Source organism: Stylophora pistillata, chromosome 2, assembly GCF_964205215.1.
Source record: "Stylophora pistillata chromosome 2, jaStyPist1.2, whole genome shotgun sequence".
Classification (NCBI taxonomy): Eukaryota; Metazoa; Cnidaria; class Anthozoa; order Scleractinia; family Pocilloporidae; genus Stylophora; species Stylophora pistillata.
In genome coordinates this window covers 3,581,316-3,607,690 of record NC_142520.1, presented here as the reverse complement: position 1 = coordinate 3,607,690, position 26,375 = coordinate 3,581,316, and the positions used below count along the sequence as shown (strand labels likewise).

Here is a 26,375-nt window from a genome sequence, read left to right as displayed (position 1 = left end):
TCATTGAGTTCTTCTTTCCTAAAACAAACATTGTACATCTGTCACTATTTCAACTTAAAAGCAAACAGAACATACTTCCTGTAAAAGAAATTACTTTGTGTTTCAATGTCATTGGCTACGACTGTCCAAACTTTTCAAATTACTGTCCAACAGGTCACGTGATCCCCCATCAGCACAAACGGAGCCCACTGCGAAGGCTCGGGAAACCCATTGCTTCTCAACCAGTCTGTTTCATCATCCTTTTTGAAAACGGCGGAGTTAATCGGGCAGTCTTCCATACAGAAAAGACACTTTCTCTTTTCAAGATTTTTTCGATCCCGAACCATGATTTTGGATCAGCTGAGTTATAGCTTTCAGCGGAATACTTGTCTCCCATGATCTCTGCGAGGACTCTTGCTCGTCCCAGTTCCTCGACATAGAGAGCATCTCGAAATTTTCCAGTACAACAAAGCAAAGTGGTGAAAAGTACCGCGTTCCTCTAACAGAGACATTTCAAACTCACTGTTTCCTTTTAGAGAAGTTCTGATTTGTTCATACTTTCTAATACATTGAAGAAGTTACTCTTTTGCCTCCACAGCCTCTGACTGCAATATCTTTAACTGTGTAATACTAAGAAGGCTATGAAACTCAGTCATTTTGTTTCCAATTTGGCTGCTTATGGAGCAAGCTTTCTTCAAATAATCTACTGCTTTGTCATATTCACCAAGCCATCAAGATACTGTTCCAAGTTTAAGGTAAAGTAATGCTTACCGAGTGACCGCCCTTCAATTTCTAAATGCGTGTCTGTTGCATTTTGAAGGAACATCAAAATACGGATTATAATTTGTGTCACTTCTGTTTAACTTTTGTGTCAATAAAGGTGGACAAGTCTGTTGATAAGCTCTCAAGGCTTCCTAGGCAACCTTGACATGTTTCCTAACAAAGCGATGAGCGTGTACTATTGCTTCATTTTCGATAAGCAAGGCACAAAACTCCCCTCCCCTCCCCTCCCTCCCACCTCCATCCTCACGCCGGAAGCTTTGTGCTTACGTAGTATTTCAGGAATGGTGGAATAGCCGAGACGAGGTCAAGGATCACCATAATCGTCACATGCGGCTTTATCTGCCTAGGCAGGAAAGCGGAAATTTTCTTTTATTCCTGTAACCAGGAAGGCGTTTGTTTTTTTGTTTTTTTCCTTCTCTTTTTTAGTCAATAGATGGACTCTTGCTCCAAGCGGAATCTCTTCTCGCGTTTGAGAATGAGAAAGAGAAGAGTGCGAAAAGGCAGATGTCCGGTTATTTTCGTCGATTGATACGTGCGTTATAAGTTTAAGTTTGTTTTGTAGTCGCTTCCTACACCCCTACTGTGACAGATGTCAATCAGTGTGGTCATTCTAGCGATGTGGCTGACCTTCGTACATTGCACCATCAAGTTTCTGTCAATACTAAGAAGAAAACCGCGGTGATTGTAACTAGATTCTAGTGACATCCCTTGGTCATGGACTAAGAAGTAAAGAATGCTTGATGCTTGATTGATAATACTCCACTAGAAGGCTTCAGCACCGCCGCCGCTTCGAAAAATCTACTTCAAATTCCAAGCATGTTACGTCACCCTCAAGAGTGCATCACGTGCTAAGGTCACATGCTCAATTTGCTAAAATACGAAGAATATTCCCATTCTCAAAGGCCGTTGGTGTGGTGTATAGTTCTCAGGAGAAAAATTCTTGTTACCTTGGTTGAAGCATCATTTTTCTCAAAAATCACATCGAGGTGAGCTTAAATTATCTTTGAAAACCTCCTTGTTGCTTTCTACATTTAGTAAAAGGGAATGTCGTGACTGGCTTGGCAAAATCGGCCTTGAAAAAAAACTTGACCTAATGGCAACATAAGCCTAGCGAACAAGCTTGGCACACCTCAGGCATCATTTCCAGTATTTCGTTACGAATCATTCTCGACCGTTTAACTCAGTTTTAATTATTCGGTCGATGGTGATTTCTTGTGGCGAAAACTTTTATACTGAAAATGATTTAGCGTATTCCGAACGATCAATTTGAAAACTCATTCGGCTGTCGCCAAAGTGTTTACACGTCGATGCAAACATACAAGACGAAGAACATAGTAATATTTAGGTGAGAGGGGAAAGCGAGTTATTTCTCAATTTCTGTTTTCTCGCTGATTCCCGCACATTTCCAGTTTCTTTCAAAAGATCATCAAACACAACAAATTGTTCTTTTCTTAACTTCGCTTGCGGCCAACCACAAGAAAAATCTTTCGCCTTCAAAGATATATTCGCAAGGAACCTACATTAACCCTCATTTAGCTCATTTCCGGGGGTGACCGCTTAATAGAGGTTTGAGTTTACTTTCAATAATAACAAGAGGCATTCCACGTTCTTTGAAAAAGCGATGGTTCATTAATCATACACAATTATTTTGTAGCTTAATCATACATTTTTAACATGCTTTGAAAAGTTAAAGCTTTTTTGTACTGATGTTCATAAACTTTCTTTACATCTTTCAAAAATACACTAAACAAATCTTCATCGCGGTGCATGTACCTCCAAATAAATTCAGCCAAATATGTGGAGAAAAGATGCTTTCGAACGCCAAACTTAGGTAGTTTAGACTCTGCATGCCTCCAATGACCTTCAATTTTATTGGTATGGTGTCCTTCTTTGTTCACAAATTCTACCGAATGATTGGAAATCCGCTAATCTCATTCGTTTTATCAATGCATTCTTTCGCCGATAGAAAATGATGGCGTGCGCAAAGCTCTTTGAATGTTGAGTGTAGACAGTAGACATTAATTAATGCATTTCCAGTCGTTTTGCATTACGCCGTTTAGCTAATGTTTTTCGAACACGTGCTTCTTCAATATCTCAGCCAATTCGAAGTAAAAGAAAATAAATCATTACTTGGTCGCGAATTTTTTTTCGCGCTTTTTCTGTTTTTTTTTTTTTTTTTTTTTTTTTTTTTTTTTTTGTCATTGGCCAATGTAATACGTTTGGTTTTGTTTTTCTAAACTCATTTGAAAACTATTCTAGTAAGTATTACCACAGGTAATTCAGGCTCACTTTTTGCGTCACGTACACATGTTTAAATAGAGAGAACATATGGGGAGAAGTTTAGGTCTTGAAATTAGCATGAAAATGGAAATAAACATCCATGAAACTTACCATGTGGCGAGTACAAGAAGTTTAGGGAAAAGTAATCTTCTTCACCTTTCCTTCATGGTAGGGAGAAATTTCCATACCTAAACTTCGCCCCATATGTTCTCTCTATTTAAAATTGTGTGTTGCCAAAAAACACTTAAAACCAGGTTTAGGTTTAGGGTTAGGGTTAGGGTTAGGTTTTAGGATTTTATAGGGTTTTAGCGTATTTATTTTTAGGGTTTTAGCGTATTCAACGAGTGCTGGACTGCGGACCGCGATAGCAGTTTAGTTTAGAGCTTACTTCATTATTTATTCATGGCTGCGGGACTGCGGGACTGCGGGACTGCGGGACTGCGGGACTGCGGGACTGCGGGACTGCGGGACTGCGGACCGCAATAGCATTTCAGTTTAACACTTAGTTTCATACTCATTCATCCAATGCAGGAGTGCGAACCGCGGTAGCACTTCAGGTTAAAAATTAGTTTAATACTTATTCATCGACTGCGGGAGTGCGGAGCGCGGCAGCACTCGAGTTTAAAAACTAGTGTAATACTTATTCATCAACTTCGATAGCGTGGACCGCGGTAGCACTTTAGTCTTTACCTTAGCAAGTACATTTTATTTGCTGGTGGACTGCGGACCGCGGACCACGGAAGCAGTCGATTTATAAAGGGCGTGATTGACCGGGTATTCTGCAATCGCTCCACTGTGTACTGTCTTTCTCAATCGCTTCGGCGAGCAACGAGTTAGAAGGGAAATCCAATCGCTTGCAACCTCGCTCTCGCCTAGTGAAATTGGCGTGGTCGAAGCAACACGCACACACAAAGATCTTTGTCATCTGCAGAATTTATTCAAGCGCCTTGTATCCGCTCTTACCGAGCCACAACTAGTATTTGATCGCTTTGATGTTAGCCCTTACGTAGACAAGTTTACTTGAGTAAAATTTAATGTCGTTTTAATCTGTTCGTAGCGAGCCCGCCGAAATCTTTTTCGACATGCATGGTTCGTTATATACTAGCCTTTATAATAGCCATGTTTGTTTAGCTTTGAAATTACGCAGTACTAAAGCGTTTTTGTTTTCGAATATTCTTGGCGCTCTTTCAGCGTTACCTTCTTCAACCCACGGCTACGCTATGTTCTGGTTTGTTTCCACTTCACTGTAGAAAGCAAAACCAATCCAGCTTGGGTCATACCATGTTAGAAATTTCTCAAACACATGCGGTATTTTTTGGAGTTTTTAGTTAGAAATTTAAAGAAAACGACAAAACTTTTGAGTTTAAAAGACATGTTTCGACAGAACCCTCTGTCATCTTCAGTTGATTAACAAAGCGTTACAAGTTGAATTTATAAGTACAAGCTAATTAAGCTAGTAACAACAGAAAAAGTGACAATGTGAAAATTATAAGGATAGCTCTGTAACCCTTTGTTAATCAACTGAAGATGACAGAGGTTTCTGTCGAAACATGTCTTTCAAAGTCAAGAATTTTGTCGTTTTCTTTAAATTTCTGACTTGCCTGCTGACATCAAGATAGTTTTTAGTTAATCGTTCCTATCCAAAGTCAGACCTCAACTTTGAGTCAAAATGGGGCAAAGCAGTATTTTTTAAATCGCTCTACTTATTTTCGGTGTCTTATTTTACTTGTGTCCACTTAAAAGGAATACTTCTTCATCCAGCGACACTCTCGACTACACACTGGAACTCTTGAAGCAAAACCAGCGTGTCGGCTTTTGCACATTGCATCCTGCTGCGAGGTTGTGTTTCGCATTTCGCTTTCGATTACCCTGCTGTTAAATATTATTGAAGCTAGAAATGGTTGACTGTTATATCCTGTGTCACTTACACGAATAAGTTACCATAGTACATCTTATCTTTCCTACATCACGTTGTTTACCACCCTATATAAATACGGGAACTTTGCACATGCGAATGTGGTAGTGTACTCTCAGAAAGTAATAAACAACTCGTGGTCTTTAAGTGTTATGTTGTAAGCTCATACATCGACGGTCCCAACATTGGCGACGAGGATTTTTCGTGAGTATCAAGTAGCAAAAAGCGAGAATTATGCATGGAGATGAAGCAGAGCAAGGCCAAGGGAAAAAATTCCAAATAACCCTACACATTAATTATGCATTCCATGTCATTAATTATGTATGCGCGTTATTGTTGAACAAGAAAATAACTTATTCCCAAGGGTTTAGCATATACATATTACTAGTAAGTACTTACTGCTTCAATAAAAGAGAAATTGATTGAGAGTGGCTTTTCCTTCTCTATTTCTGTCTTTCGTTCTTCTCCCTTATCCCCTTTATTCCCACTAATTTCTCCTTTTTTTCCCTTTTTTTACCTTCTGAGCAGCCCTGCAGAGTCTTGAACCATTGCTTATTAGTCAACGCGTTATTACCAGACCATTACCAGCCCATTGCCTTAAGCACCATGCTACACAAATCAATTAGAAGATATATTCCAAAAATTACTTTTTGTTTTACCTTTCACTGAAAAGAATTTTCATAACAATATGTACATTGATATAATGCCTCAAATATTAAGTTCAACTATACGTGCTCATTTCCGAACAGCTGCTGTAGCTGTAGAAGATCACAAGCATGCGAAAGACTGAGGCGGATGGGTTAGTGGAGGCGCGGTTACTCAACAGGTTTTGCCTCGAATATTACAGTACAAACGTGTTTAGCCTTAACAGCCTGAGGGGAAAGTCCTGGTGCAAGTCCATCGGCAACCTCACACACTTTGTGCATCGGCTGCACCCGTTACAGTTGATACACTGGACACCTTTCATACCAAACGAACCTTTTTCTTACAACCTTCCAAACAAAAATGGAGCTTCTTACACAACTATTCGAAAACGCTTTCTCTAACTCTTGAAATGATGAGCGATTTCACCGCAGAACATATAAGGAAGCACCGGAAGAGATGTTAACCCAAAAACTATGTTAATTATTCAGTTCAGTTAAAAAATCTTAATGAATCAAAGCTCTTAAATACCAAAGTGTCAGGTTCCCGCGCCTAGTCAAAAGGTGTAAATAAGAATAAATGGTTTCACGTGACATCTTAAAGAATTATCAGAAGGACGGTAGAAGATAAAAAAAATCAGCATTTTTTGTTCTCGGGATTGAAAATAATAATTATCTTTCTTTTTGTAATTCTTAATAACAAGACCGTGGTACATCTTGTAAAGGCTACGCATCTTAGCATGAATGGGGTAAACGATGGATGATGGGATTTTTTTAAAATTGTCTTCATGATTGCCTTTTTTAGTTAAAAATTTTGGACCGTCAGCGTAATGCATTTACAGCAAAGCCTTTTAGAACACAACAAGGACATACCGGAAATAAAAAGCAAGGACACAATCAAGGCGTTGAAAACTTTGAGTAATTCTTAAAAAATCAACATTATTTCTCTCTCGCATATCTTTTTCGAAACGGTGCAGTGAAGGACTTTAAACACCAGACAGACTTTGATTTTCGGAAGCGGTTGATTGTCGAAGGGTTGTTGCCATAGCAATCTAGATTTGAAAAATATTTCATGTGTTGTTTCTAGTTTCCTGTATGTACGGGACTCAGAAAAATCCAGCCGTGAAATAATTCCTTGGCATTGTTTACACTGCTTAAGATATGAACAAAGGTCGCAGCTTGGAAGATTGACTGCTTTATGAGCACATCCGTCTTAAAATAGGGCATATGGTATGTCGAGGACTGGACTGGACTGGACTGGACTGGACTGGACTTGACTAGTAAAACGCGAACTAGTAAAGCGCGGACTAGTAAAACGCGGACTAGTAAAACGCGGACTAGTAAAACGCGGACTAGTAAAACGCGGACTAGTAAAACGCGGACTAGTAAAACGCGGACTAGTAAAACGCGGACTAGTAAAACGCGGACTTAACAACAACAAAAAATAATTCCATACGAAGGCGATCACAAGACTTAATGGCGAGCCAATTCAGTGAGTGACAATCCCTTTTTAACCTTTAAGTTACAAATGGGTTTGACATGCGCCAGATACAAACGAATTTATAAGTTTAGGCTAAGAATGAATTTTATTCAGCAGCAGTTCAAAATCTTAAAATACACTTTCGTCGTAAATTTCTCATCAGGAAACTCGATTTTTCTCTTATATTAAAAATTGTTTATTTCGCCGTAAATTTCACGGCAGAAACTTAGGAATTCGATGGATAAAAGTCGCATTAAATCTCCTTGTGTCTAGGTAGAAAGAATCTCATTGACTTCAGCTTTTCGGTGGAAGAAACACCGATTTACACACGCCATTACAGAAAACAAACAAGCAGACTGACAACTCCAAAACACCGATTTGCATTCACGTACAATTTTACTTTCTGTGACATTTTAAAACGGAACAGAGGTAAATCTTCGAAGATTAATCGTTGTTGGAAATAAAAAATACTTTCCGTAAGATCTCTGTTTTTCTCTTTACGAGAAAATCGTCGCATGATCAGTTAACTGATGCGTGTTTGTCACACCAGTACTGCTGTTTCTTCAAAAGCGTATGCTTCTTTCCTATTTAATTGACAGGTGTCACATCGGGACAGTTACTTTTCAAAAAAAATGTTCGAAAATTTGTTCGGAAGCCTTTTAACTACCTTTACAAATAAAAATCTTTCGGCGAAAGTTTTCTCTTTAATTTGAAGAACCTGAATGATTTAGAGCTACAATTACGATTTTAATTACGGGAATATCCTCCTTGACCTTAACAATTTGATAGCGAGTGAGTTATAAACAAAACAAATGTTATTCAAATTTAATTTGAATAACCCGAATGATTTAGGGCTACAATTACGAGTTTAATTACGGGAATATCCTTGAACTTAACAATTTGATTGCGAGTGAGTTATAAAGAAAACAAATGTTATTTAAATTAAAGAGAAAACTTTCGCCGAAAGATTTTTATTTGTAAAGGTAGTTAAAAGGCTTCCGAACAAATTTTCAAACATATTTTGGAAAAGTAACTGTCGTGATGTGACACCTGTCAATTGAAGCATACGCTTTTGAAGAAACAGCAGTACTTGTGTGACAAACACACACGAGTTAACTGATCATGCGACGATTTTCTCGCAAAGAGAAAAACAGAGATCTTACGAAAAGTATTTTTTATTTCCAACGACAATTAATCTTCGAAGATTTACCTCTGTTTCGTTTTAAAATGTCACGGAAAGTCAAATTGTAAGTGAATGCAAATATGTGTTTTGGAGTCGTCAGTCTGCTTGTTTGTTTTCTGTAACGGCATGTGTAAATCTGTTATTCTTCCACCGAAAAGCTGAAGTCAATGAGACTCTTTCTACCTAGACACAAGGAGATTTAATGCGACTTTTATTCATCGAATTCCTGCGTTTCTGCTGTGAAATTTACGACGAAAGTGTATTTTAGGATTTTGAACTGGTGCTGAATAAAATTCATTCTTAGCCTAAATTTATAAATTCGTTTGTATCTGGTGCATGTCAAACCCATGTGTAGCTTAAAGGTCAAACAGGGATTGTCACTCACTAAATTGGCTCGCCATTAAGTCTTATGATCGCCTTCGTATGAAATTGTTTTGTTATTGTTGTTGTTGTTGTTAAGTCCGCGTTTTACTAGTCCGCGTTTTACTAGTCCGCGTTTTACTAGTCTGCCTTTTACTATTCCGCGTTTTACTAGTCCGTGTTTTACTAGTCCGCGTTTTACTAGTCCGCGCTTTACTAGTCCGCGCTTTACTAGTCCGCGTTTTACTAGTCCAGTCCAGTCCAGTCCAGTCTACGAAATACCATATGCCTTAAAATGCATACGGTATTTCGCGACTAGTCCGCGTTTTACTAGTCCGCGTTTCACTAGTCCGCGTTTCACTAGTCCTCGTTTTACTAGTCCACGTTTTACTAGTCCGCGCTTTACTAGTCCGCGCTTTACTAGTCTACGCTTTACTAGTCCTCCTTTTAGTAGTCCAGTCCTTTCGAGTCCAGTCCAGTCCACGAAATACCATATGCCTTAACATAGCGGTGCTTTGATTCGACTATTTAATTCTGTGGATCTTCTGCAACGCTTAAAAAGTAATCAGTCGGGTCTAATCAAATTTGACTTTGTTTTTAAGCCAGGAAAAGCTAGGTTTCGGCGTATTTCATCCGATGTTATGGACAAATCAAAGTATTTTACTTAGCGTGACTTTGGTTCACCTTGGCCGAGAAATTCATGGCATCCAGTTAGTACTTTGAACTTTGAGGGAAAACAAAATGTGTCATACTTATAGCAGTTTATTTTTAATAATTCGGCATAATAATTGCGTTTTTCACGATGAACTTTCATTGAAATCGATACTTTCACGGCTGTTTCAAAAATAAACCGCTCGCTAAGCAGTTACCGAGTGACTCTTCAATTTCTAAATGCGTGTCTGTCGTAATCTGAAGGAATATCAAAATACGAAATATAATTTGTGTCCCTTTTGTAAAACTTTTGTGTCAATCAACTATGTTAATTATTCAACAGACTTGTCATACAATGAATTGTATGACAAATCTGTTGATAAGCTCCCAAGGCTTCCTAGGCAACCTTGACAAGTTTCCCAACAAATCGATGGTAAGCAAGGCACAAAACTCCCCTCCCCCCACCCACGTCCACCCCCCACATCCACCCCCCACGCCGGAAGCTTTGTGCTTAAGTAGTATTTCAGGAATGGTAGAATAGCCGAAACGAGGTCAAGGATCACCATAATCGTCATATGCGGATTTATGTGCATAGACAGGAAAGCGGAAAATTGCTTTTAACCAGGAAAGGCGGTTGTTGGTTTTTTTTTCTTCTTCTTCTTCTTCTTCTTCTTCCCTTTTTTAGTCAGTAGATCGACTCTTACTCCGAGCGGAATCTCATTTTTCTCGCGATTGAGAATGAGATTGGGACATTCCATTTTTTATCCGCAACCGCCCCCCCCCCCCGCCTCCAATGGAAGGTATTATTCCGGGCCGTTTCCTCCGAAAATTTCATTCCGAAAGGTCTTTTTCTTCTGATTTTTCTTCTGAAACTTAGATTCCGACAGGCCTTCTTTTGATTCCGAGAGGCCTTTTTCTCTCTGAAATTTAGATTCCGACAGGCCTTTTTTTTTTTCGGCGAATTCCGACCCCCTCCAATGGGGCAAAAATTCCAGATTCTGACAGATTTCTGCTTGTCAGCACCAAAAACTGCCTTCCATACGGGAGGGGGGGTTGCGGATAAAAAATGGACTGTCCCATTATGAAGAGAGGAATACGCTAAGATAGGTTACTGGTTATTTTCGTCGATTGAACCAAACAAACATTAATGTCTTCAGAATTGGTATTTTGATGCGTGTGTTATAAAAGAGAAGAGAAGACTAGGATAAAAAAAAAAACCTTAAATCAAGTGAAATCGGTAAAATAACGACACCAGGAGCAAACAAACACACGTGTAGACTATGGTAAGCCATTTTTATTTAATATTTTCCCTTTAAACTATCTCCATGGATAGCTTGTAGAAAATCGCATACAAATCCTTATAAATCGATATGCAACTTGTGTTCCTTGTGGGGTTCTTAAAGAGAGCTTGGGCCACCTGTGTATATACTAGCCATGTTTGTTTAGCTTTGAAATGACGCTGTAGGAAAGCGTTTTTGTTTTCGAATATTTTTGGCGCTCTTTCAGCGTTACCTTCTTCAACCTTCTGTTATGCTTTGTTATGCTTTGTTTCCACTTCACTGTAGAAAGCAAAACCAACCCAGCTTGGGTCATGCCATCTTATAAATTTCTCAAACACATGCGGTATTTTTGGAGTTTTTAGTTATTAATCGTTCCTCTTCAAAGTCAAACCTCAACTTCGAGTCAACATGGGGAAAAGCTGTATTTTTTTAATCGCTCTACTCATTTTCAATGTCTTATTTTACTTGTGTCTACTTTAAAAGGTATATTTCTTGATCTAGCGAGTTTCTCAACCACACTGGCACTGAAAATCTTAAGCGGAAGAAGCGTGTCGGCTTTTGCACATTGCATCCTGCTGCGAGGTTGTGTTTCGCATGTCGCTTTCGATTAACCTGCTGTTAAATATTATTGAATCTAGAAATGGCTGATTGTGAAGAACTTCTGACTAACGTAGAAGATATTTGCACAATCTACGTACTGCTACACGAAATAAAAACACCACTTTTTCGCCTTATTTCCTTACCGATAGGAGTGAATATTCACACGACCTCGAGCTATTTTCCGCGTAAGGCATTTACAATCATTTAAAATTCGTGGTATTTGTTGTGGCTAACGTTAACAAAGGAGTCGAGGAAAGTAATTATTCACAACCTGGTTTGAAAACTCTACAGAATTAGCTATCCAAAATTTTCGCTCGCTTTTATACAACTTGGAAAGCTGCCTGAAAAAGCATCACATTTTTCGACGGTGGCGGCCGCGGTGTTCAAAGTTATAATCGTATCCGGCGAGTCAGAATTCCTAGAATCAAATAAGTACCCATGGCAATTTCGTTTCATTTGAAGTGCCAGCTGGTCAAAAACAGAAGCGAATTTTCTTCGTTGGAAAATGAATTTTTAATGGAAATACGAGCATCTAAATGTAAGAGCGAGTGTTGCTTTTCTCGTTTGTGTGGACATTAAACCACTAACAAACAAAGACGAAAGTGGAATTTTGAATTAACGAGTCACGCAATGTGTGGGCAGAATTAAAAGACAAGTAAAACCGCAGGATAAGAAAAGGCGGGAAAATAGCGAGGTATTAAAAACCAGCGTGGTAGTGCAGATAGCTTTATTTCTGAGAATAGAACATGTTTAAATTGCAGTTCACAATTGCACTGAATTCATGTTTATGTGTTTCGCCGATCGATCGATAAAGTAAACAGCTATAAAAAAATTTGTCACTATTCGATAATGATGCTTCGATCTGTGGGCAAAGTCCGAGGGTGTTAATGTACTCGAGAGAGAGGTCGGTTTAACGCACGAGTGCAGGTTAAAAGAAATATGCGCGATCGCGACCAGACAGTGTAGAAGTCTCTGGTAAATTATAATTTCCTTTATCTCTATGCTAATCCAGCGTAATTAACCTCGTTATTTTTTCCATGCATTGGCAAGTTTTCAATCTGATGAGATTTTTTTGGATGGCATTTTAGAGGGAGTTTTATTAAAACATGTGGAACTGCTATACAATTTATTTTCTAATGTCGGTTTGATTAGTTACCTTGATGTAAGAGTTTCAGTCTCACAAACTTTAAAAACCTTTCAGTAGAAACGTTAGATATTGACTGGCAAGAAATTAAAATTTTATGATTTGCCAAACTTTTATACTGATTATTCTAACTCTATAACTTCCAAGATCTGACTGTTTCTTCTCCCCTCTGTTTTCTACACGTTTCCTGATAAATTGGTTGTGAGAATTTGGTGCTGAATCAAGATAGCAGTAGTCTCATTACCCATTTGCTGAGCTATGTGTTGATACTATTCGCCGGTAACAAAACGAAAAAGGGCCTGGGACTGAAACTGCGATCGCAAAGCATGCATGGATTGTTTGGCTGGACAGAAATCAAAATGGCGTCCATTGCGAATGATAGTAAGCTCTCAGAAACTAAAGAAGAAGGCTTTATTTTAACTGAAGACGATATACCTGGGGCTGTTTTGCAAAACAGAAATGTAGAGGCATGCAGTGTGGTACAGCTAAAGCGCTGGCTGATTTGTAGGGGAGCGAAAACAAGTGGTAAAAAGTCAGCTTTAGTCAGCAGGTAAAGGGTCAAATTCAGCTTTTTCGTAGCTCTTTCTTTTGCTCACATAAAAACCATTAATATTTCTGATGGAAAACATATTCACTTAAAGATTTATACATTAAATCGTCTGCTTAGAACTCCATTAACATTATTTAAAATCGTTTTGCATAGGCTAAAACACTATGTAGAAAATGGCCTTGACAAGAAATATCTTAGAGACCCCGACAACGGCGCTAATATTATGAAGAAAAAAGCAGATCTTGGTTTGCTTGATAAGAGAGAGCCTCAAACAAATGGAAAATTTCCAAAAGAAGGTTTCAACTCTGATCTCAATGCTCTCCCTAAAGTGTCATTTGGAACCATCTGGCGTTACATGATCGACTCAGTTGACTCAAAAAAACAACTCTCAACTGCTAAACCTCTTGTAAAGGGGTTCAATTTTTATAAGTCTGGGAACGTACATTCTATTCACCATTTAAAGGAAAGTGGGAAGCACTTTATAAAGAGCCAAGTTCTCCCATCAATGAAAAAGAACTTAATATACCAATGTCAAATAGTAATGTCAAGTATTGGAGGAGTACTCAAAGCATATTGTGGTTGCCCAGCAGGAATAGACGGAAGATGTAATCATGTGTCTGCAACTCTCTTTGCCTTGGCTGAATATTGCAAAGAAAGAGAAAAGATCTCCATAGAATCATGTACTTCTAAACCATGTAAATGGAATATCCCAAGGAAACGAAAAGGTCCTCTATCACCAATCTCAGCCATGTCATTTCATAAACATGACTACAGCAAACAAGTTAAGACTGACAGAACACCAAATATCAAGAAAGGGAAAGATGTTCGAGCTATACATCAGAGAGAGTGGTCAGATGCCAAAGTGAACAATATGTTACAAACTATCAAAGACTATCAAACCAAAAGTGGTAACATTGTTGGCTGGAGTCACATACTGCCACAAGAGGTTAAAGAAGAAGACACCATTGTTTCGCCGCTCAAAGTCCTTCCACCATCCCTAAGGGAAATAAGTGAAAAATGCAAAGAAATTGAGAAAAAGTTGAATCTAGAGGAAAAGGAAATTACCAAAGTTGAGCAAAAGACTAGAGGACAATCAGAGGACAAGCTTTGGAATTATCACAGAAAGTGTAGAATAACAGCTTCGAAATGTTACCGGGTTGCCTCTTTGAAGCCCACTACATCACCAACAAAGGCACTTGCAGATGTCTTACAGTATAATAAACAGTATCAGAGTTTTGCAATGAATCAGGGTTTAGAGAAAGAAGAAGAAATTGAAAGATTATATGTTACATCTAAGCATAACTCAGGCTACAGGAATCTTTCAGTTGAGCCATGTGGGCTTTTTATTAGCCAAAGCCATGGTTTCTTAGCAGCCACCCCTGATGGTCTAGTGTCAGATCCTCATGTTTCCCAACCACTTGGACTTCTTGAAATGAAATTGATACAGTTAAATGACAGTGAGAGTCTTAGACAAGGTCTGCTTCAAAGAAGAATATGTAAGGACTGTGGTGACAACCATCTAAAGATGAACACTGGACATAAGTATTTCTATCAAATACAACAACAGATGTTTGTAACCCAGCGTAAATGGACAGATTTTGTAGTCAAGGGATCAACAGGAAATGAGCTATACATTGAGCGAGTCAACTTCAACTCTGAGTTTTGGGAAAGTGTTCTTCCTAAACTTTGCAATTTCTTTCAACTACAAGTTTTACCAGAGATGTCATATCCTCGAGTCAAATATGGGTTAGCAAGATGTCAGTTGAGATTTGAATAGACTGTGCCTAAATTGATTTAAATGAATTCATTTAGAACAGTGTAAAAGAAAACCTTGCAGTCTTGAATATAAGTTGCACAATTTTAATTATCTTGGACATAATGGGTCTACATGTAGTGTAACCTTTAAAAAGGTTAAAATACTAACAACAATAACAGGCACTATTTATTGAAATAAGTGGCTTTTAAATACCTGTGCAGTTATTGTAATTTCAAAGTTTAATAAACCACAATAGTTGTCACTGGACAAAAGAATACAAAAGAGGCAAAGTATAATATATTTAGTTATAGTTAAAGTTAATGCATCAAAGTGTAGACTGCACATGTGTGGAAAACAATTTAAAGATTTATCAGATCAAAACGTCAAGCAAATATATTATCATGTAATGTATTATATTCTGCAGCTTTTGTTCATGTTTAGAATAAATAGTTTTGTTTCATTTTGCTTTGTGCTCAATCCTGAACAGTTTAATGACAGTACCATATATTTAAAGTGGTCTCTGTCAATTGCATTTGTTTTATAGCAAGACTAAAAACTATTCTGGTCCAGTGATATCATTAATTTGTCACTACATACTAAATATTTGTCAATAACTATTTAATATCATTTCAAAGTTCGTGTTTTTGCTCTATCTTACACCTTGGGTGCATTTCATTATAAGAGTGAAACATGCACTAATTTGCACAATTTTGCTTTCAAAGTGTTTCACACATCAACAATGAAATGCACTCTACCATGAACATGTACAAAATCTAATTAGTCTATTAAGGGAGGAAGAAAATTTGATAGAGCAGCCACCACAATTAATATATCAGAGGCAACAGGTGACATTGAAATGGGAATTTTACGATCAAAAATATGCCAGTTTTTAATACGTTCCATTAACCTTTCCACGTGGACACGGAGACTTGCAATTGTTTTATTATGTTCTGTTTCTTTGGTAGAAAATTGCTTTTTGTCTTTTAGAAAATTAGGTTTAACTAGCACAACTCCAACTGATGCTAACTCATCTTGACAATTAAACCCCTTATCAGCCATTACCTCGTCACCTCTTTTAAGTTTGCCAAGAAAGCCACTTTGCATTGTTATTTCTAGATCAGAAGTACTTCCTGGAAATAGTTCACTAACAAAACAGACAACTCCACTTGGTGTGATTCCTAATAAAGCTTTCATTGTGTTAGTGCTCTTATAGGATGAATAGCAGGCAGATTGGGCATCGAGTGACGATGGCTTTTCCATCTGGAACTCAGTGCAGTCTACAATGACAACAGTGTCAGGACAGATTTCTTTGAAGACTTTCGGCATATGAAATTTCAAAACATCATCAGGTGGTATCTGTATAAGTGGCTCGAACTCTGACCTCAAAAATCTCAGCCATGAGTTAGTTATCCTTGAAACAGACATGCGAGAAACATTAAACCTATGGCCCAAGTCTCTCTCAAACAATCCCAGTCGTATTCGCACCAAAGTCATTATGAATTCCTGGAATGCTGATAGTGCTCTAGGTCTGCCAGGTTGTTTTGTACTTTCTAAGTCACAGTATATTCTTTCATAATTGTAGCTTATATTCTTAGCTGAGTCTTTCACTAGGTTGTAACACATCATTAACATTTCATAATCAGAGAGTCCAGTGTAGAATGCAATGTCATCAGGATTATCTTTGTACTTCTCAATATTAAAAACTTCACTATTACTTGAAATAAAGTTCAAATGTTTGTTTTCTTTTGTTAACTGGTCACATTTATCTCTCAATTTTTTGTTTTCCTCTTTGAGTTTAGATACCTCATTCAATACCTCTTCCAATGATGCCAAATCTATGTCAGTTTGAGTGTGTTTAGAAAGATATTGATGTTGTTCTTCTCGAAAATTATTCAGTATTTCCTCAGGTTGAACTTCTCTCGTATAGTATGGATCCTCGTGCAGTGATTCAGTCGAGGTCGGTGTTGTTTGGGTTACAATGTTGGCATTGTTGTCAGAGTAACTGCTGTCAGTATCAGTAGTAGATACAACAACTGATGAGACTTTCCTTTTCTTTGGCACAAAGTCATGCTTAAAGATTTCTCTCCTTGATTTTCTCCCTTTTGTCCATGGAAATATTGTTGGCAGATGATTTCTGCTGAGTTTTTGGCCACCTTCGAAGTGTTCAGAACAGATTCTCGTTTGGGAAGAATCCAGCTTTAGCGATTCGTTTCTAAGCGATACTTTGTAGTATTTCCGAGCCTTTTCGCACTTGGGAATCCTGTAATATTCCAGATTTGGTTTGTTTCTAAAGTTGTTGGTACACTGGGGCACACAACAGTTAAAATGATGTGGCATTTTCCTTCAAAACAGCTTTGAATTAGTCTCTTTTGAACAGGATAAATTACAACACATGTATGTCAACATGTCTTCCTGTCCAGCCAATCAATCCATGCATGCTTTGCGATCGACATTCGATCCCAGGCCCTTTTTCGTTTTGTTACCGGCGAATTGGGAGAAGTTACGTGTTAATGAAGCTCCTTAATTTTAGACTGGATTGATACTGTAAACACAATTTAATTGAGCAATTTGTTGTCATTGTATCTTGCAGATGGAAAAAATCGTTATCTTGACACTTGTCATCCTCTCATGCGGTGTGTAATTTTAATTTCACCCTGCCCTGCACATGAAAAAATTATGTGTATAGGATTAACTAAACATGAATGCATTTTTAATTTAACACAAGTGCAAAAAAGTTTTCACACAAGTGCAAATTACAAATAATGCACATGCACTGTCAAAAGTTTAGCTGTCTGTGGGGCTTTTTTCATGCAAATTGCTGATTAGTGACAACATAATTTCTTGTACAGTTTGGTTTCAACAAGTACTCTTAAATTTTTCAGACTATTAATTCTACTTGCCCTACTGGCTTATGTAATTTTGTGTCCTTTGATAAATTTACTTGTGCACATTAATAACGTATTGCAACCAGAATCCTGCTTTTACCCATAATAATAGTTTTTTAATCTTTTTTTATAGTGGCACTTTCTTCAGCCGATCACCATAGCATTAACGTTACAACAGGTGAGATATTTTAACCTTTAACTCTCAGAAATGATTCACATGTTACTTCTCCCCAAAATATACATGCATTATCCAGCAAATAGGTAATGAGAATACTCAAACTCATCAGGTAGAAGGTGGTATCTTGATCTCACAACTAGTATACAAGGAAATGTGTAGCAGCTAGTGGGGAGAATTAATCATCAGATCTTAGGAATTAAAGGGTTAGTCATAGCATGGTCAGCAGTTTCTACTCAAGACCAAGAGAAGAACTTTAGTGTTCTTATCACCTTTTTGCTGGATAATGTCTGGATATTATATGGTGAAGTTGCATTTTACTTGATTAACCGATTAATGGCCGCAGCTTTTGTGGAAAACTGTGTTTTGAAGCTAGTCGAGCAGATTTCGGGTCACTGTTGTGGTTTTAAAAGCTCGAACTTACCAAAAACCCCTTGAAATCTCATACACTCGACGGCCATTCAATCCAAATGCAAAATGGCGGCCTGAAAATCTCAGGCATGCACAGAAAGCAAAATTTCGAGTTTTTGGGTTGAAAAGTAATGCCCCACATACGACTTTTACTTTTCTCTCTTTCTCCTGCCCTTTGTTTCCCCTCTCCTTGCCTGAAGTTTCTCCTCACTTGCTGGAAATTTAGTAGGCTTCATTTTGGTGTAGAGATTTTTTTGGAAACTACTCATCATTTTCAAAGCACGTGCTCAGAAAGGTAGGTGGGTAATGGAACAAGATTTTTGTGCAGATTTTCAGGTCAAAGCTACATGGTTTTTTGGCTATTTCTCCAATCTGCTTCACTCAATTGCGCTCATTCTGGTATCATTTGTAAGATATTTTCAACCTGTTCAAGTACGTGCTCAAAGTCGTACTCCAGGGTTAAAAGTGATGATGTCACAAGGGGTAGAAAGGGTGTGGGTCCCCATGGGCGCACTGGACGTCAATAGGTTAACAATCAAGAGCAATTTAAGCTGGTGATCATTTACTTTATTCTCATGACCTACATGTTTAACCCAGGTGTGATACTGAAAGGAGAAATTAGATGCTGGTCTCCTAAAGGGGACAAATGTTTGAGACAAAGGCTAACTCACATTTTCTTTTTGTTTCCACAGTACCAGATCCAAGTAAGTTGATGCATCAACTTTTCCATTGACTTATTAACTTTTTTAAAGTGATTTGTAAAATAATGAGTGAAAAAAAATAAAAGCCCCTAGTGTATATGGCACGAGGACATGCTAAGACATTTGACTGCTGTCATTTTCTGTTCCAAGATTAGGGAACAGTTTTCTGTAAGCAGAAAACAAGGAAAAGTGTAAGCATCCAGGAACTGGTAATGTCCCAGGACAATCAAGGAAGCATATTTTTGCGACAAGAGGATGTTTTTGAGTCAAGCATCCCCCAAATATTTTTGCAATGCCTGGGACAAAATGCTTACCCCCAAAAGCATGTGGTTTACCTCTTGGGATGTTTGATTTTCATTGTTCTCTGGTACACTTTATGAACAGTAAAAAGTCCCTCGCCTGTAAATACAGGCTTTTGTCAACAAAATTGGGTGCCTTCCAGAAATATTATCTTATGCACCCCATCTGTGAAGAAACCATGTAATGCTTACTTAGCATAGGTTATGAAATGGCAAAAATTTTCACAGTTTTTGTTTTGGTACATGCAAACTTTTAAACAAGAAACTGATGGTGTTTGCTTGATTCATTTACTAGCTGCCACTTTTCTGCAGACCTCCGAACAGACCGGATTGTATCGCTCAACAAATAAATTTCAATGTTTTGGCCTTCAAAGAAATTCACAGTTTTCACACCTCAAGTGTCAATGAGGTCATGCCTCTCACCAGGGCTCTCTTGTGACTTTCCTAGTCTCGGTCATTTGATGAAGATACTTATTTCATTGCTTTCTCTAAGTAAAGGGCAAAACAGAATTTTAGTTACGGTTAAACCTCCACATTTTGCGCAACTCAACTTTTTTACCTACTGTTTAATTTTCAGGTCCATCAATGCCACATCCAGCTGCAAGTAAGACTTAATTTTAACTTATTTAGTTACAAGGCAAAGAGAGAAAGTGCTTAGATTAAAATTAAAACATCTAAGTGAACGTGGAATTGGCTTGGGCAATCAGACCTGCACATTAAGTAGGATACTCGCAGAAACAATTTCAATCTTGCACTCTCAAGCTGAAATTATTATTTCTCATGCATTTAATGTTTCTGATTTAAGCTGTTGAATGAAACGAACAAAAGGAATGCATGTTTCAGCTACTTAATTTTTTTTTCACAATTTTCCAGGGGAGAACAGTTAGTCCTGTTCCCTTTTACTTACTGCCCAGGTTCAGCCTCTATGGCATGAGGTGACAGCTGTATTTAATTAGGTTACTAACATCAGTGTTTTCTTTTTTTTTTCTTTATCTCTAGCTGTAGTTCCACCAGGTAAGTTTCATTTTGTACTGCAGTTGAACCTGTACTTAGATACAAGGCATTAAGGGTTCACCCCTATTAAGAGTCACCTTTGTTAGGTGGTCTTGGTCACCTTTACCAAGTCCTAAAGACCTGTTTGTATCGGCATCCACTTGTATTTATGGATCACGCAAATGCTAATAATCCTAACACTCTTTCTACTTTGTTTTCTCAATCCTTGGTAATCAGTGTTTGATAAAGCACAGATCTGGAATAACAGTCACTGATTGATTAAATAGGGCAAATGCCAAGAGCCTTTGCCTATAATTTTGGGAAATCTGATAATAGCCAACATACTTGCTTCCTTGTGAAACAATCAAACATAAGAGTTTTGCCTGCCTGTGAAGACCAGTTGCCCTCATGCTTAAAACATCAGTGGAACCCCTGTGCTATGTCTGTTCCAGGAAGTGGTCATTATGAAAGTTCAGTCATAAAAAGGGTTTGTTTTTTTATTTATCTTTTATCAAACAGGGCCAAGTGAGGCACCAAAAACAACACCAAGTGAGTACAGGTTTTTTGCCTTGTACTTCAACATTAACCTGGATCTGATTTTCAGCAAAATGAAGTGGGTCTTATGAATTAATATCTCTAATTGAGGAATCATTTTCTGGGTCCCAGACTTCCAAGATCGGATGGTCAACTCTTTCCTTTAGCCGCCATCTGGTCGGCAATAATGTATGGATTCGCCGGTCGGCGAAGCTAAATAGATAAGTTTCAGGAAGTATACTTGTAATGAAAGTTTAGTGGTAAAAAGCTTTCATTGTTTTTTTTTTTTCCAAACAGCTACTATGACAACAGCACCAACTACATGTGAGTAGAAGTTTCCTACCACATAATGTAACGGCCATTAACCTGCATCTGATTTTTAGCAAAATGTAGTGGGTCCTAATAGATAAATGTCTGTTTGAGAAATCATTTTATGGGTCTTAAACTTCCAAGATCAGATTGTCAATTCTCTCCTCTAGCTGCGATTCATTTCCTCATAAATCAGTTAATTGAATTTGGTGTTTGATCAAGATAGCGACTTTGACCTGATGAGCTTGAGTATTCTCGCTACCTGTTTTCTGGATAATGTATGGATATGTGTGTGAGAAGTTGCATATTTACCACTTCTCAATGGTTAAGTACAGCAAACTTTTTATTTCAAAACCTCATGAGTAACCCTTAGTTCTGCTCATTTTTCAATTTCTGCTGTTAAGTATGTTACTCTTTAATTATCAAATTACTGATTATGTGGGTTGCTTGTGGTAGACCTTGTTGAAATTTGCTTGAATGTCATCATAGTCAGATCTAAAGTTAGCCAGTACATGCTATAGTCACGAAGTTGATAACTGTCACATATGGTACATTTTACATGCAAATATTTGTGAACTGTAATCTTGTCCTTTCTATGTTTTCTTAGCAATTCCTTCGCAACCTGTAAATTCATTATTTCTAAGTAGGGCAAGGAAGCCTATTAGGACAGAATTCACTCAAACTTAACAACACTTGTTCTGAGGAGGAAAGATACTGAGCCTTATTTTTCACAAAACCTAACGTTTGCCTAAGCATCGAAACCGACTCTCGGCCGAAATTATAGTACAACAAAATAACGAAGATGCTATTCGTGCGAGTGATATCTACTTTTTATCCATACGGGGCATACTTGGAGTTTTTCGTTTTTTGTGTAACAAATAAAGAAGCCTCGAATCTAAGTTATAGATGTCTGACATGTATTACACATGAGTGACATGTATTATAGATGTCTGACATGTGTTATAAATGTCTGACATGTGTTACACATGAATGACATGTATTTCACATGGATGACATGTATTACACATGAGTGGCATGTATTACACATGGGTGACATGACGTATTACACATGGGTGACATGTATTACACATGAGTGGCATGTATTACACATGGGTGACATGACGTATTACACATGGGTGACATGTATTACACATGGGTTACATGTATTATAGATGTCTGACATGTATTACGCATGAATGACATGTATTATAGATATCTGACATGTGTTATAGATGTCTGACATATATTACACATGAATCACATGCATTATAGATATGACATGTGTTATAGATGTCTGACATGTATTATACATGAATCACATGTATTTTAGATGTCTGACATGAGTTATAGATGTCTGACATGTTTTATGCACGAGTGACATGTGTTATAGATGTCTGACATGTATTACACATGAATGACATGTATTATAGATATCTGACATGTGTTATAGATGTCTGACATGTGTTCCACATGAATGACACGTATTATAGATATGACATGTGTTATAGATGTCTGACATGTATTACACATGAATCACATGTATTATAGATATGAAATGCGTTATAGATGTCTGACATGTCTTACACATGGGTGACATGTATTATAGATGTCTGACAGGTATTACACATGAATGACATGTATTATAGATATCTGACATGTGTTATAGATTTCTGACATGTATTACACATGAATCACATGTATTATAGATATGACATGTGTTATAGATGTCTGACATGTCTTACACATGGGTGACATGTATTATAGATGTCTGACATGTATTACACATGAATGACATGTTTTATAGATATCTGACATGTGTTATAGATGTCTGACATGTGTTACACATGAATCACATGTATTATAGATATGACATGTGTTATAGATGTCTGACATGTATTACACATGACATAAATGACATGTATTATAGATATGACATGTGTTATAGATGTCTGACATGTATTACACATGACATAAATGACATGTATTACAGATATGACATGTGTTATAGATGTCTGACATGTATTACACATGGGTGACATGTATTATAGATGTATGACATGTATTACACATGAATCACATGTATTATAGATATGACATGTGTTATAGATGTCTGACATGTCTTACACATGAATGACACGAATTATAGTTGTCTGACATGTGTTATAGATCTCTGACATGCATTATACATGAGTGACATGTATTATAGATGTCTGACATGTGTTATAGATCTCTGACATGTCTTACACATGGGTGACATGTGTTATAAATGTCTCACATGTATTACACATGAATGACATATACTACACATGTCATTATGTGACATCTTTAAAACATGTCAGACATCTATAACACATATCCCTCATGTATAAAACATGTCAGGCACATGTTTTATACACGTGTCTGACTATCATGTATAGATGTACTATACGTATTTTTGCGTGCTCTATTTTCCTTAGTTTTCTAAGTCCATACACATAACACAGATTCAAACTTTGACTCTCAGTCCACTTTAAGGATAAGTGACATTTGCAATTAATCACACAAAACACAGTGGCATACCATGTCCTACCCCCAGTCCTTGTGTATAAGTTAGATATCTGCTGTTAGACATGCATTAAGATTAGAATTGCTTCTTTTCAGTGAGTGGAGCCGTTTCCTTCACAGCTAGTGCAGGCCTCATTGTTTCTCTTGGTTTGGCTTTGTAAGTATCAGAATTACTCTTGTTTACTTTTCTAAGATAGTAACATTGTCACTGGCTTACTGTTTAGCAGAAGCAGAATCAGGATTTCTTTATTGACAATTCAAACTTTGATACACAACTTTTTTTCTTTTTGATACTTAAGCCCAAGTAATGTGTCAATCAATCAGACTGTCCTTTGGAAGTGTTAGGTTTTTCAGTCAGATAAGTCTTTATTTCAGCAAAAGTGGACAAATTTCTTTCAGGGGGTAAATCATTTTTTGCAACGTGTCTTCTCTTTTTGTTCCCCAGCGGTAGCCACGCCCTGTACAAGTATAATGCTAATACACAAGTAGTTTTCTATGAACCCCTAATTTAAGGTCCAAAATAACCATTTTCCTCAGGGTATCTAAATAATCCTGAAGCTACCGCCCGAATGGTAGATAAAGACGGATGGGCGCACACGGGTGATATTGGACATTTTGACGAAGATGGGCATTTCTTTATAGTGGACAGGTTGAAAGAACTCATCAAGTACAACGCATTACAGGCAAGGTTTCATTTCATGCTCCAACTTGCAAAATTTCCGCTATCTTCAGAGTTGGGACAACGATTAAGGTCTCAACTCCAAAAACGGAAATGACATAGGTCTACAGAAACGAACGTAAAGTGCGAGGAACTAATGGGAGGAAGGTGGAAAGAGACACTTTTTACTGTCCCTTCACCCTTTGCACGCCACTTTTTTTAGAAGAGGAACGCCTGGGTATGAGTTAGGGTGTAAATAATTTTGTTTGTAGGGAACTGTTTCTGTTTTCCTTCCATAATCCCTCGCGCTTTACGTTGGTTGCTAGATTCTTTCTGCCAGCTGAAAAAAAAAGAGAGCAAAAAAGTAAAGCTTGAATGCGTTCTCTCATTAGAGTGCACCACGAATGTTGAATTAGCTGTGTACCTATCTTTTCTATCTTCACTTGCATGTAAATGTATTTTATTTCAGTCATTGACACTAACTTTTTTTTAGGTCGCCCCGGCTAAACTGGAAGCTTTGTTGATTTCACATCAAAACTCGACGACGCAGCCGTAATTGGTGTCCCGGATGAGGAGTCAGAAGAGCTGCCGAAGGCCTTCGTTTTTCCTAAGGGAGAAATCACTCTTGAAGAAATCGCAGATTATATCGCACAAAGGGTGGCTCCCCATAAGAAACTAAGAGGCGGAGTGGAATTTATCGACAAGATTTCCAAGTCTGCAAGTGGCAAAATTTTTTACGAAAGGAGTTAAGAAAGAGAGAATCGGAACGAACGGATAAATCGTGACATGCGGCATTTCTTAAACAGTTCCCTCCACATTTGCATATGCGGTAGTTAATCCCACTTTTTGAGTTTTGTACTTCCAATACAACGATTGCGGTTAACGCTTGTAATGGTTTTATGAACAATTACATTCTACCTCCCAACGCTTTTTTATAGGATTTTTATAATGATAATCACACCCTTTACAGAACTAGACGCTTCAAAGCGTTAACTCGAGCTTCCTCGGCGATCTCTTTTGTAATAAATAGGCGATTTTACCTGCGAGGTTGTAATAACTGGTGTGCGTAACTAGCGGTTCGGTTGGAGAGCCCCTGAGCTTAGTTGGGAAGCCGCAAGGGGAATAAAGAACAAAAACCTTGACTGTTGTCATCAGTTAAGACTTTGAAGCCGTTTTTTTTTTTTGTTTTTTCAGCTCAGTATTCACCTGCACGTTTGCTAGGTCTACAAAGGTGTATTTCTTTTCTCTCCATCTTTGATGGAGAGAAAAGAAGGAAAAAATTAACAAGACTAACTAACGGCGACAGACGTCATTTTCAATTATCTTGATTACTCCATGTAATCAGGAAAAAGAATTTTCGGCCTTCGATATTTTTAAATACCAAAGGCCCCTTGTCCTCTGCCTAAAAGCAGACTGAAGACAATAGCTCGGTATTGGGTACAGAGGCAAAGCCAGAAGGGGGGCTCGCGATGCTTCTCCCCAGTTTCCCGCTTCTCCGATAGGAACGCTTGCGACCATGATGTAGATTTGGCGACCAAAAAAGAATTAGGACGGTTTGCATTTCTAAACTCGGGCGTTCCTACGGAACTCGATCAAAAATGTGAGCATTTTTTTAATTATCTTTTTTCTCAAGTTAAAGTAAAATAGTGCGACATTTTGGGTTTTTTGAAAGTGAATAATTTAAAGAATATCAAGCCCTCGCAGTGGTGGAGCGCAGTGAAACGAATCGCCGGTATGAATCCTGCGTCATCTTCTGAAAGTCTCCTTTCCAACCTTCAGCTCGGGGACGGTTTCGATCGCCTAAGTGACGTTGAACTAGCTGACGCCATCAACGCTGTGTTCTTAGAACCCATGAAGCATTACCAACCCCTATACGCTGTCCCTACTGTAGTGGAGGACTCCGATATGCCTTTAATTACGGAAATTGATGTCCTACACGCTCTAATCAATCTAAACCCGCGGAAGGCAGCTGGACCTGACGACATCGGTAACTGGCTTTTGAGGGAATATGCAGTGATTTTCGCACAGCTTATTACATCTATACTGACCGCGAGCTTTGGAGAACAAAGGCTTCCCGCCTCTTGGAAGCTTGCGGACGTGGTGCCTCTCCCTATGCAAAAACCCGTGGTTGATGCTACCAAGCACCTGCGTCCTATCTCCTTGTCGCCCGCTATCTCTATGGTTGCTGAAGATTTTGTGGTACTCAGATACGTCAGTCGAGCGGTGTTGCAGATCATAGACCCGAACCAATATGGCGGTATTCC

At 38.0% G+C, this 26,375-nt stretch overlaps 3 protein-coding genes across 8 annotated transcripts; 2 read left to right on the top strand and 1 right to left on the bottom strand.

Moving 5' to 3' along the window:
* Window positions 1-1,177: 1,177 nt before the first annotated feature.
* LOC111338432 (luciferin 4-monooxygenase-like) lies at window positions 1,178-25,155 on the top strand. Of its 6 annotated transcripts, XR_015996935.1 has the most exons (11): window positions 10,353-10,555; window positions 17,193-17,235; window positions 17,621-17,665; window positions 18,766-18,777; window positions 19,651-19,677; window positions 20,073-20,087; window positions 20,586-20,615; window positions 20,898-20,924; window positions 23,550-23,610; window positions 23,991-24,136; window positions 24,605-24,789. XR_015996935.1 is itself a non-coding variant. In XM_088750014.1 (10 exons), exons 2-10 carry the CDS (start codon window positions 17,193-17,195, stop codon window positions 24,633-24,635), a joined length of 291 nt encoding a protein of 96 aa, XP_088606140.1. In that variant the 5' UTR covers window positions 1,178-1,748; the 3' UTR covers window positions 24,636-24,789. The 6 variants fall into 6 exon arrangements, 5 of the variants coding, with proteins under 5 accessions (XP_088606140.1, XP_088606138.1, XP_088606139.1 ...); XM_088750014.1 differs by lacking the exons at window positions 10,353-10,555; window positions 23,991-24,136 and adding an exon at window positions 1,178-1,748; XM_088750012.1 differs by lacking the exon at window positions 23,991-24,136 and having other exon boundaries at window positions 10,334-10,555.
* On the top strand, window positions 12,543-16,354 carry LOC111338433 (uncharacterized). Its single transcript, XM_022944930.2, has 2 exons — window positions 12,543-12,846; window positions 13,000-16,354. Exons 1-2 carry the CDS (start codon window positions 12,623-12,625, stop codon window positions 14,621-14,623), a joined length of 1,848 nt encoding a protein of 615 aa, XP_022800665.2. The 5' UTR covers window positions 12,543-12,622; the 3' UTR covers window positions 14,624-16,354.
* Window positions 14,691-17,097, bottom strand: LOC148736699 (uncharacterized). The gene has a single exon (XM_088750001.1). It carries the CDS (start codon window positions 16,937-16,939, stop codon window positions 15,380-15,382), a length of 1,560 nt encoding a protein of 519 aa, XP_088606127.1. The 5' UTR covers window positions 16,940-17,097; the 3' UTR covers window positions 14,691-15,379.
* Window positions 25,156-26,375: the final 1,220 nt, after the last annotated feature.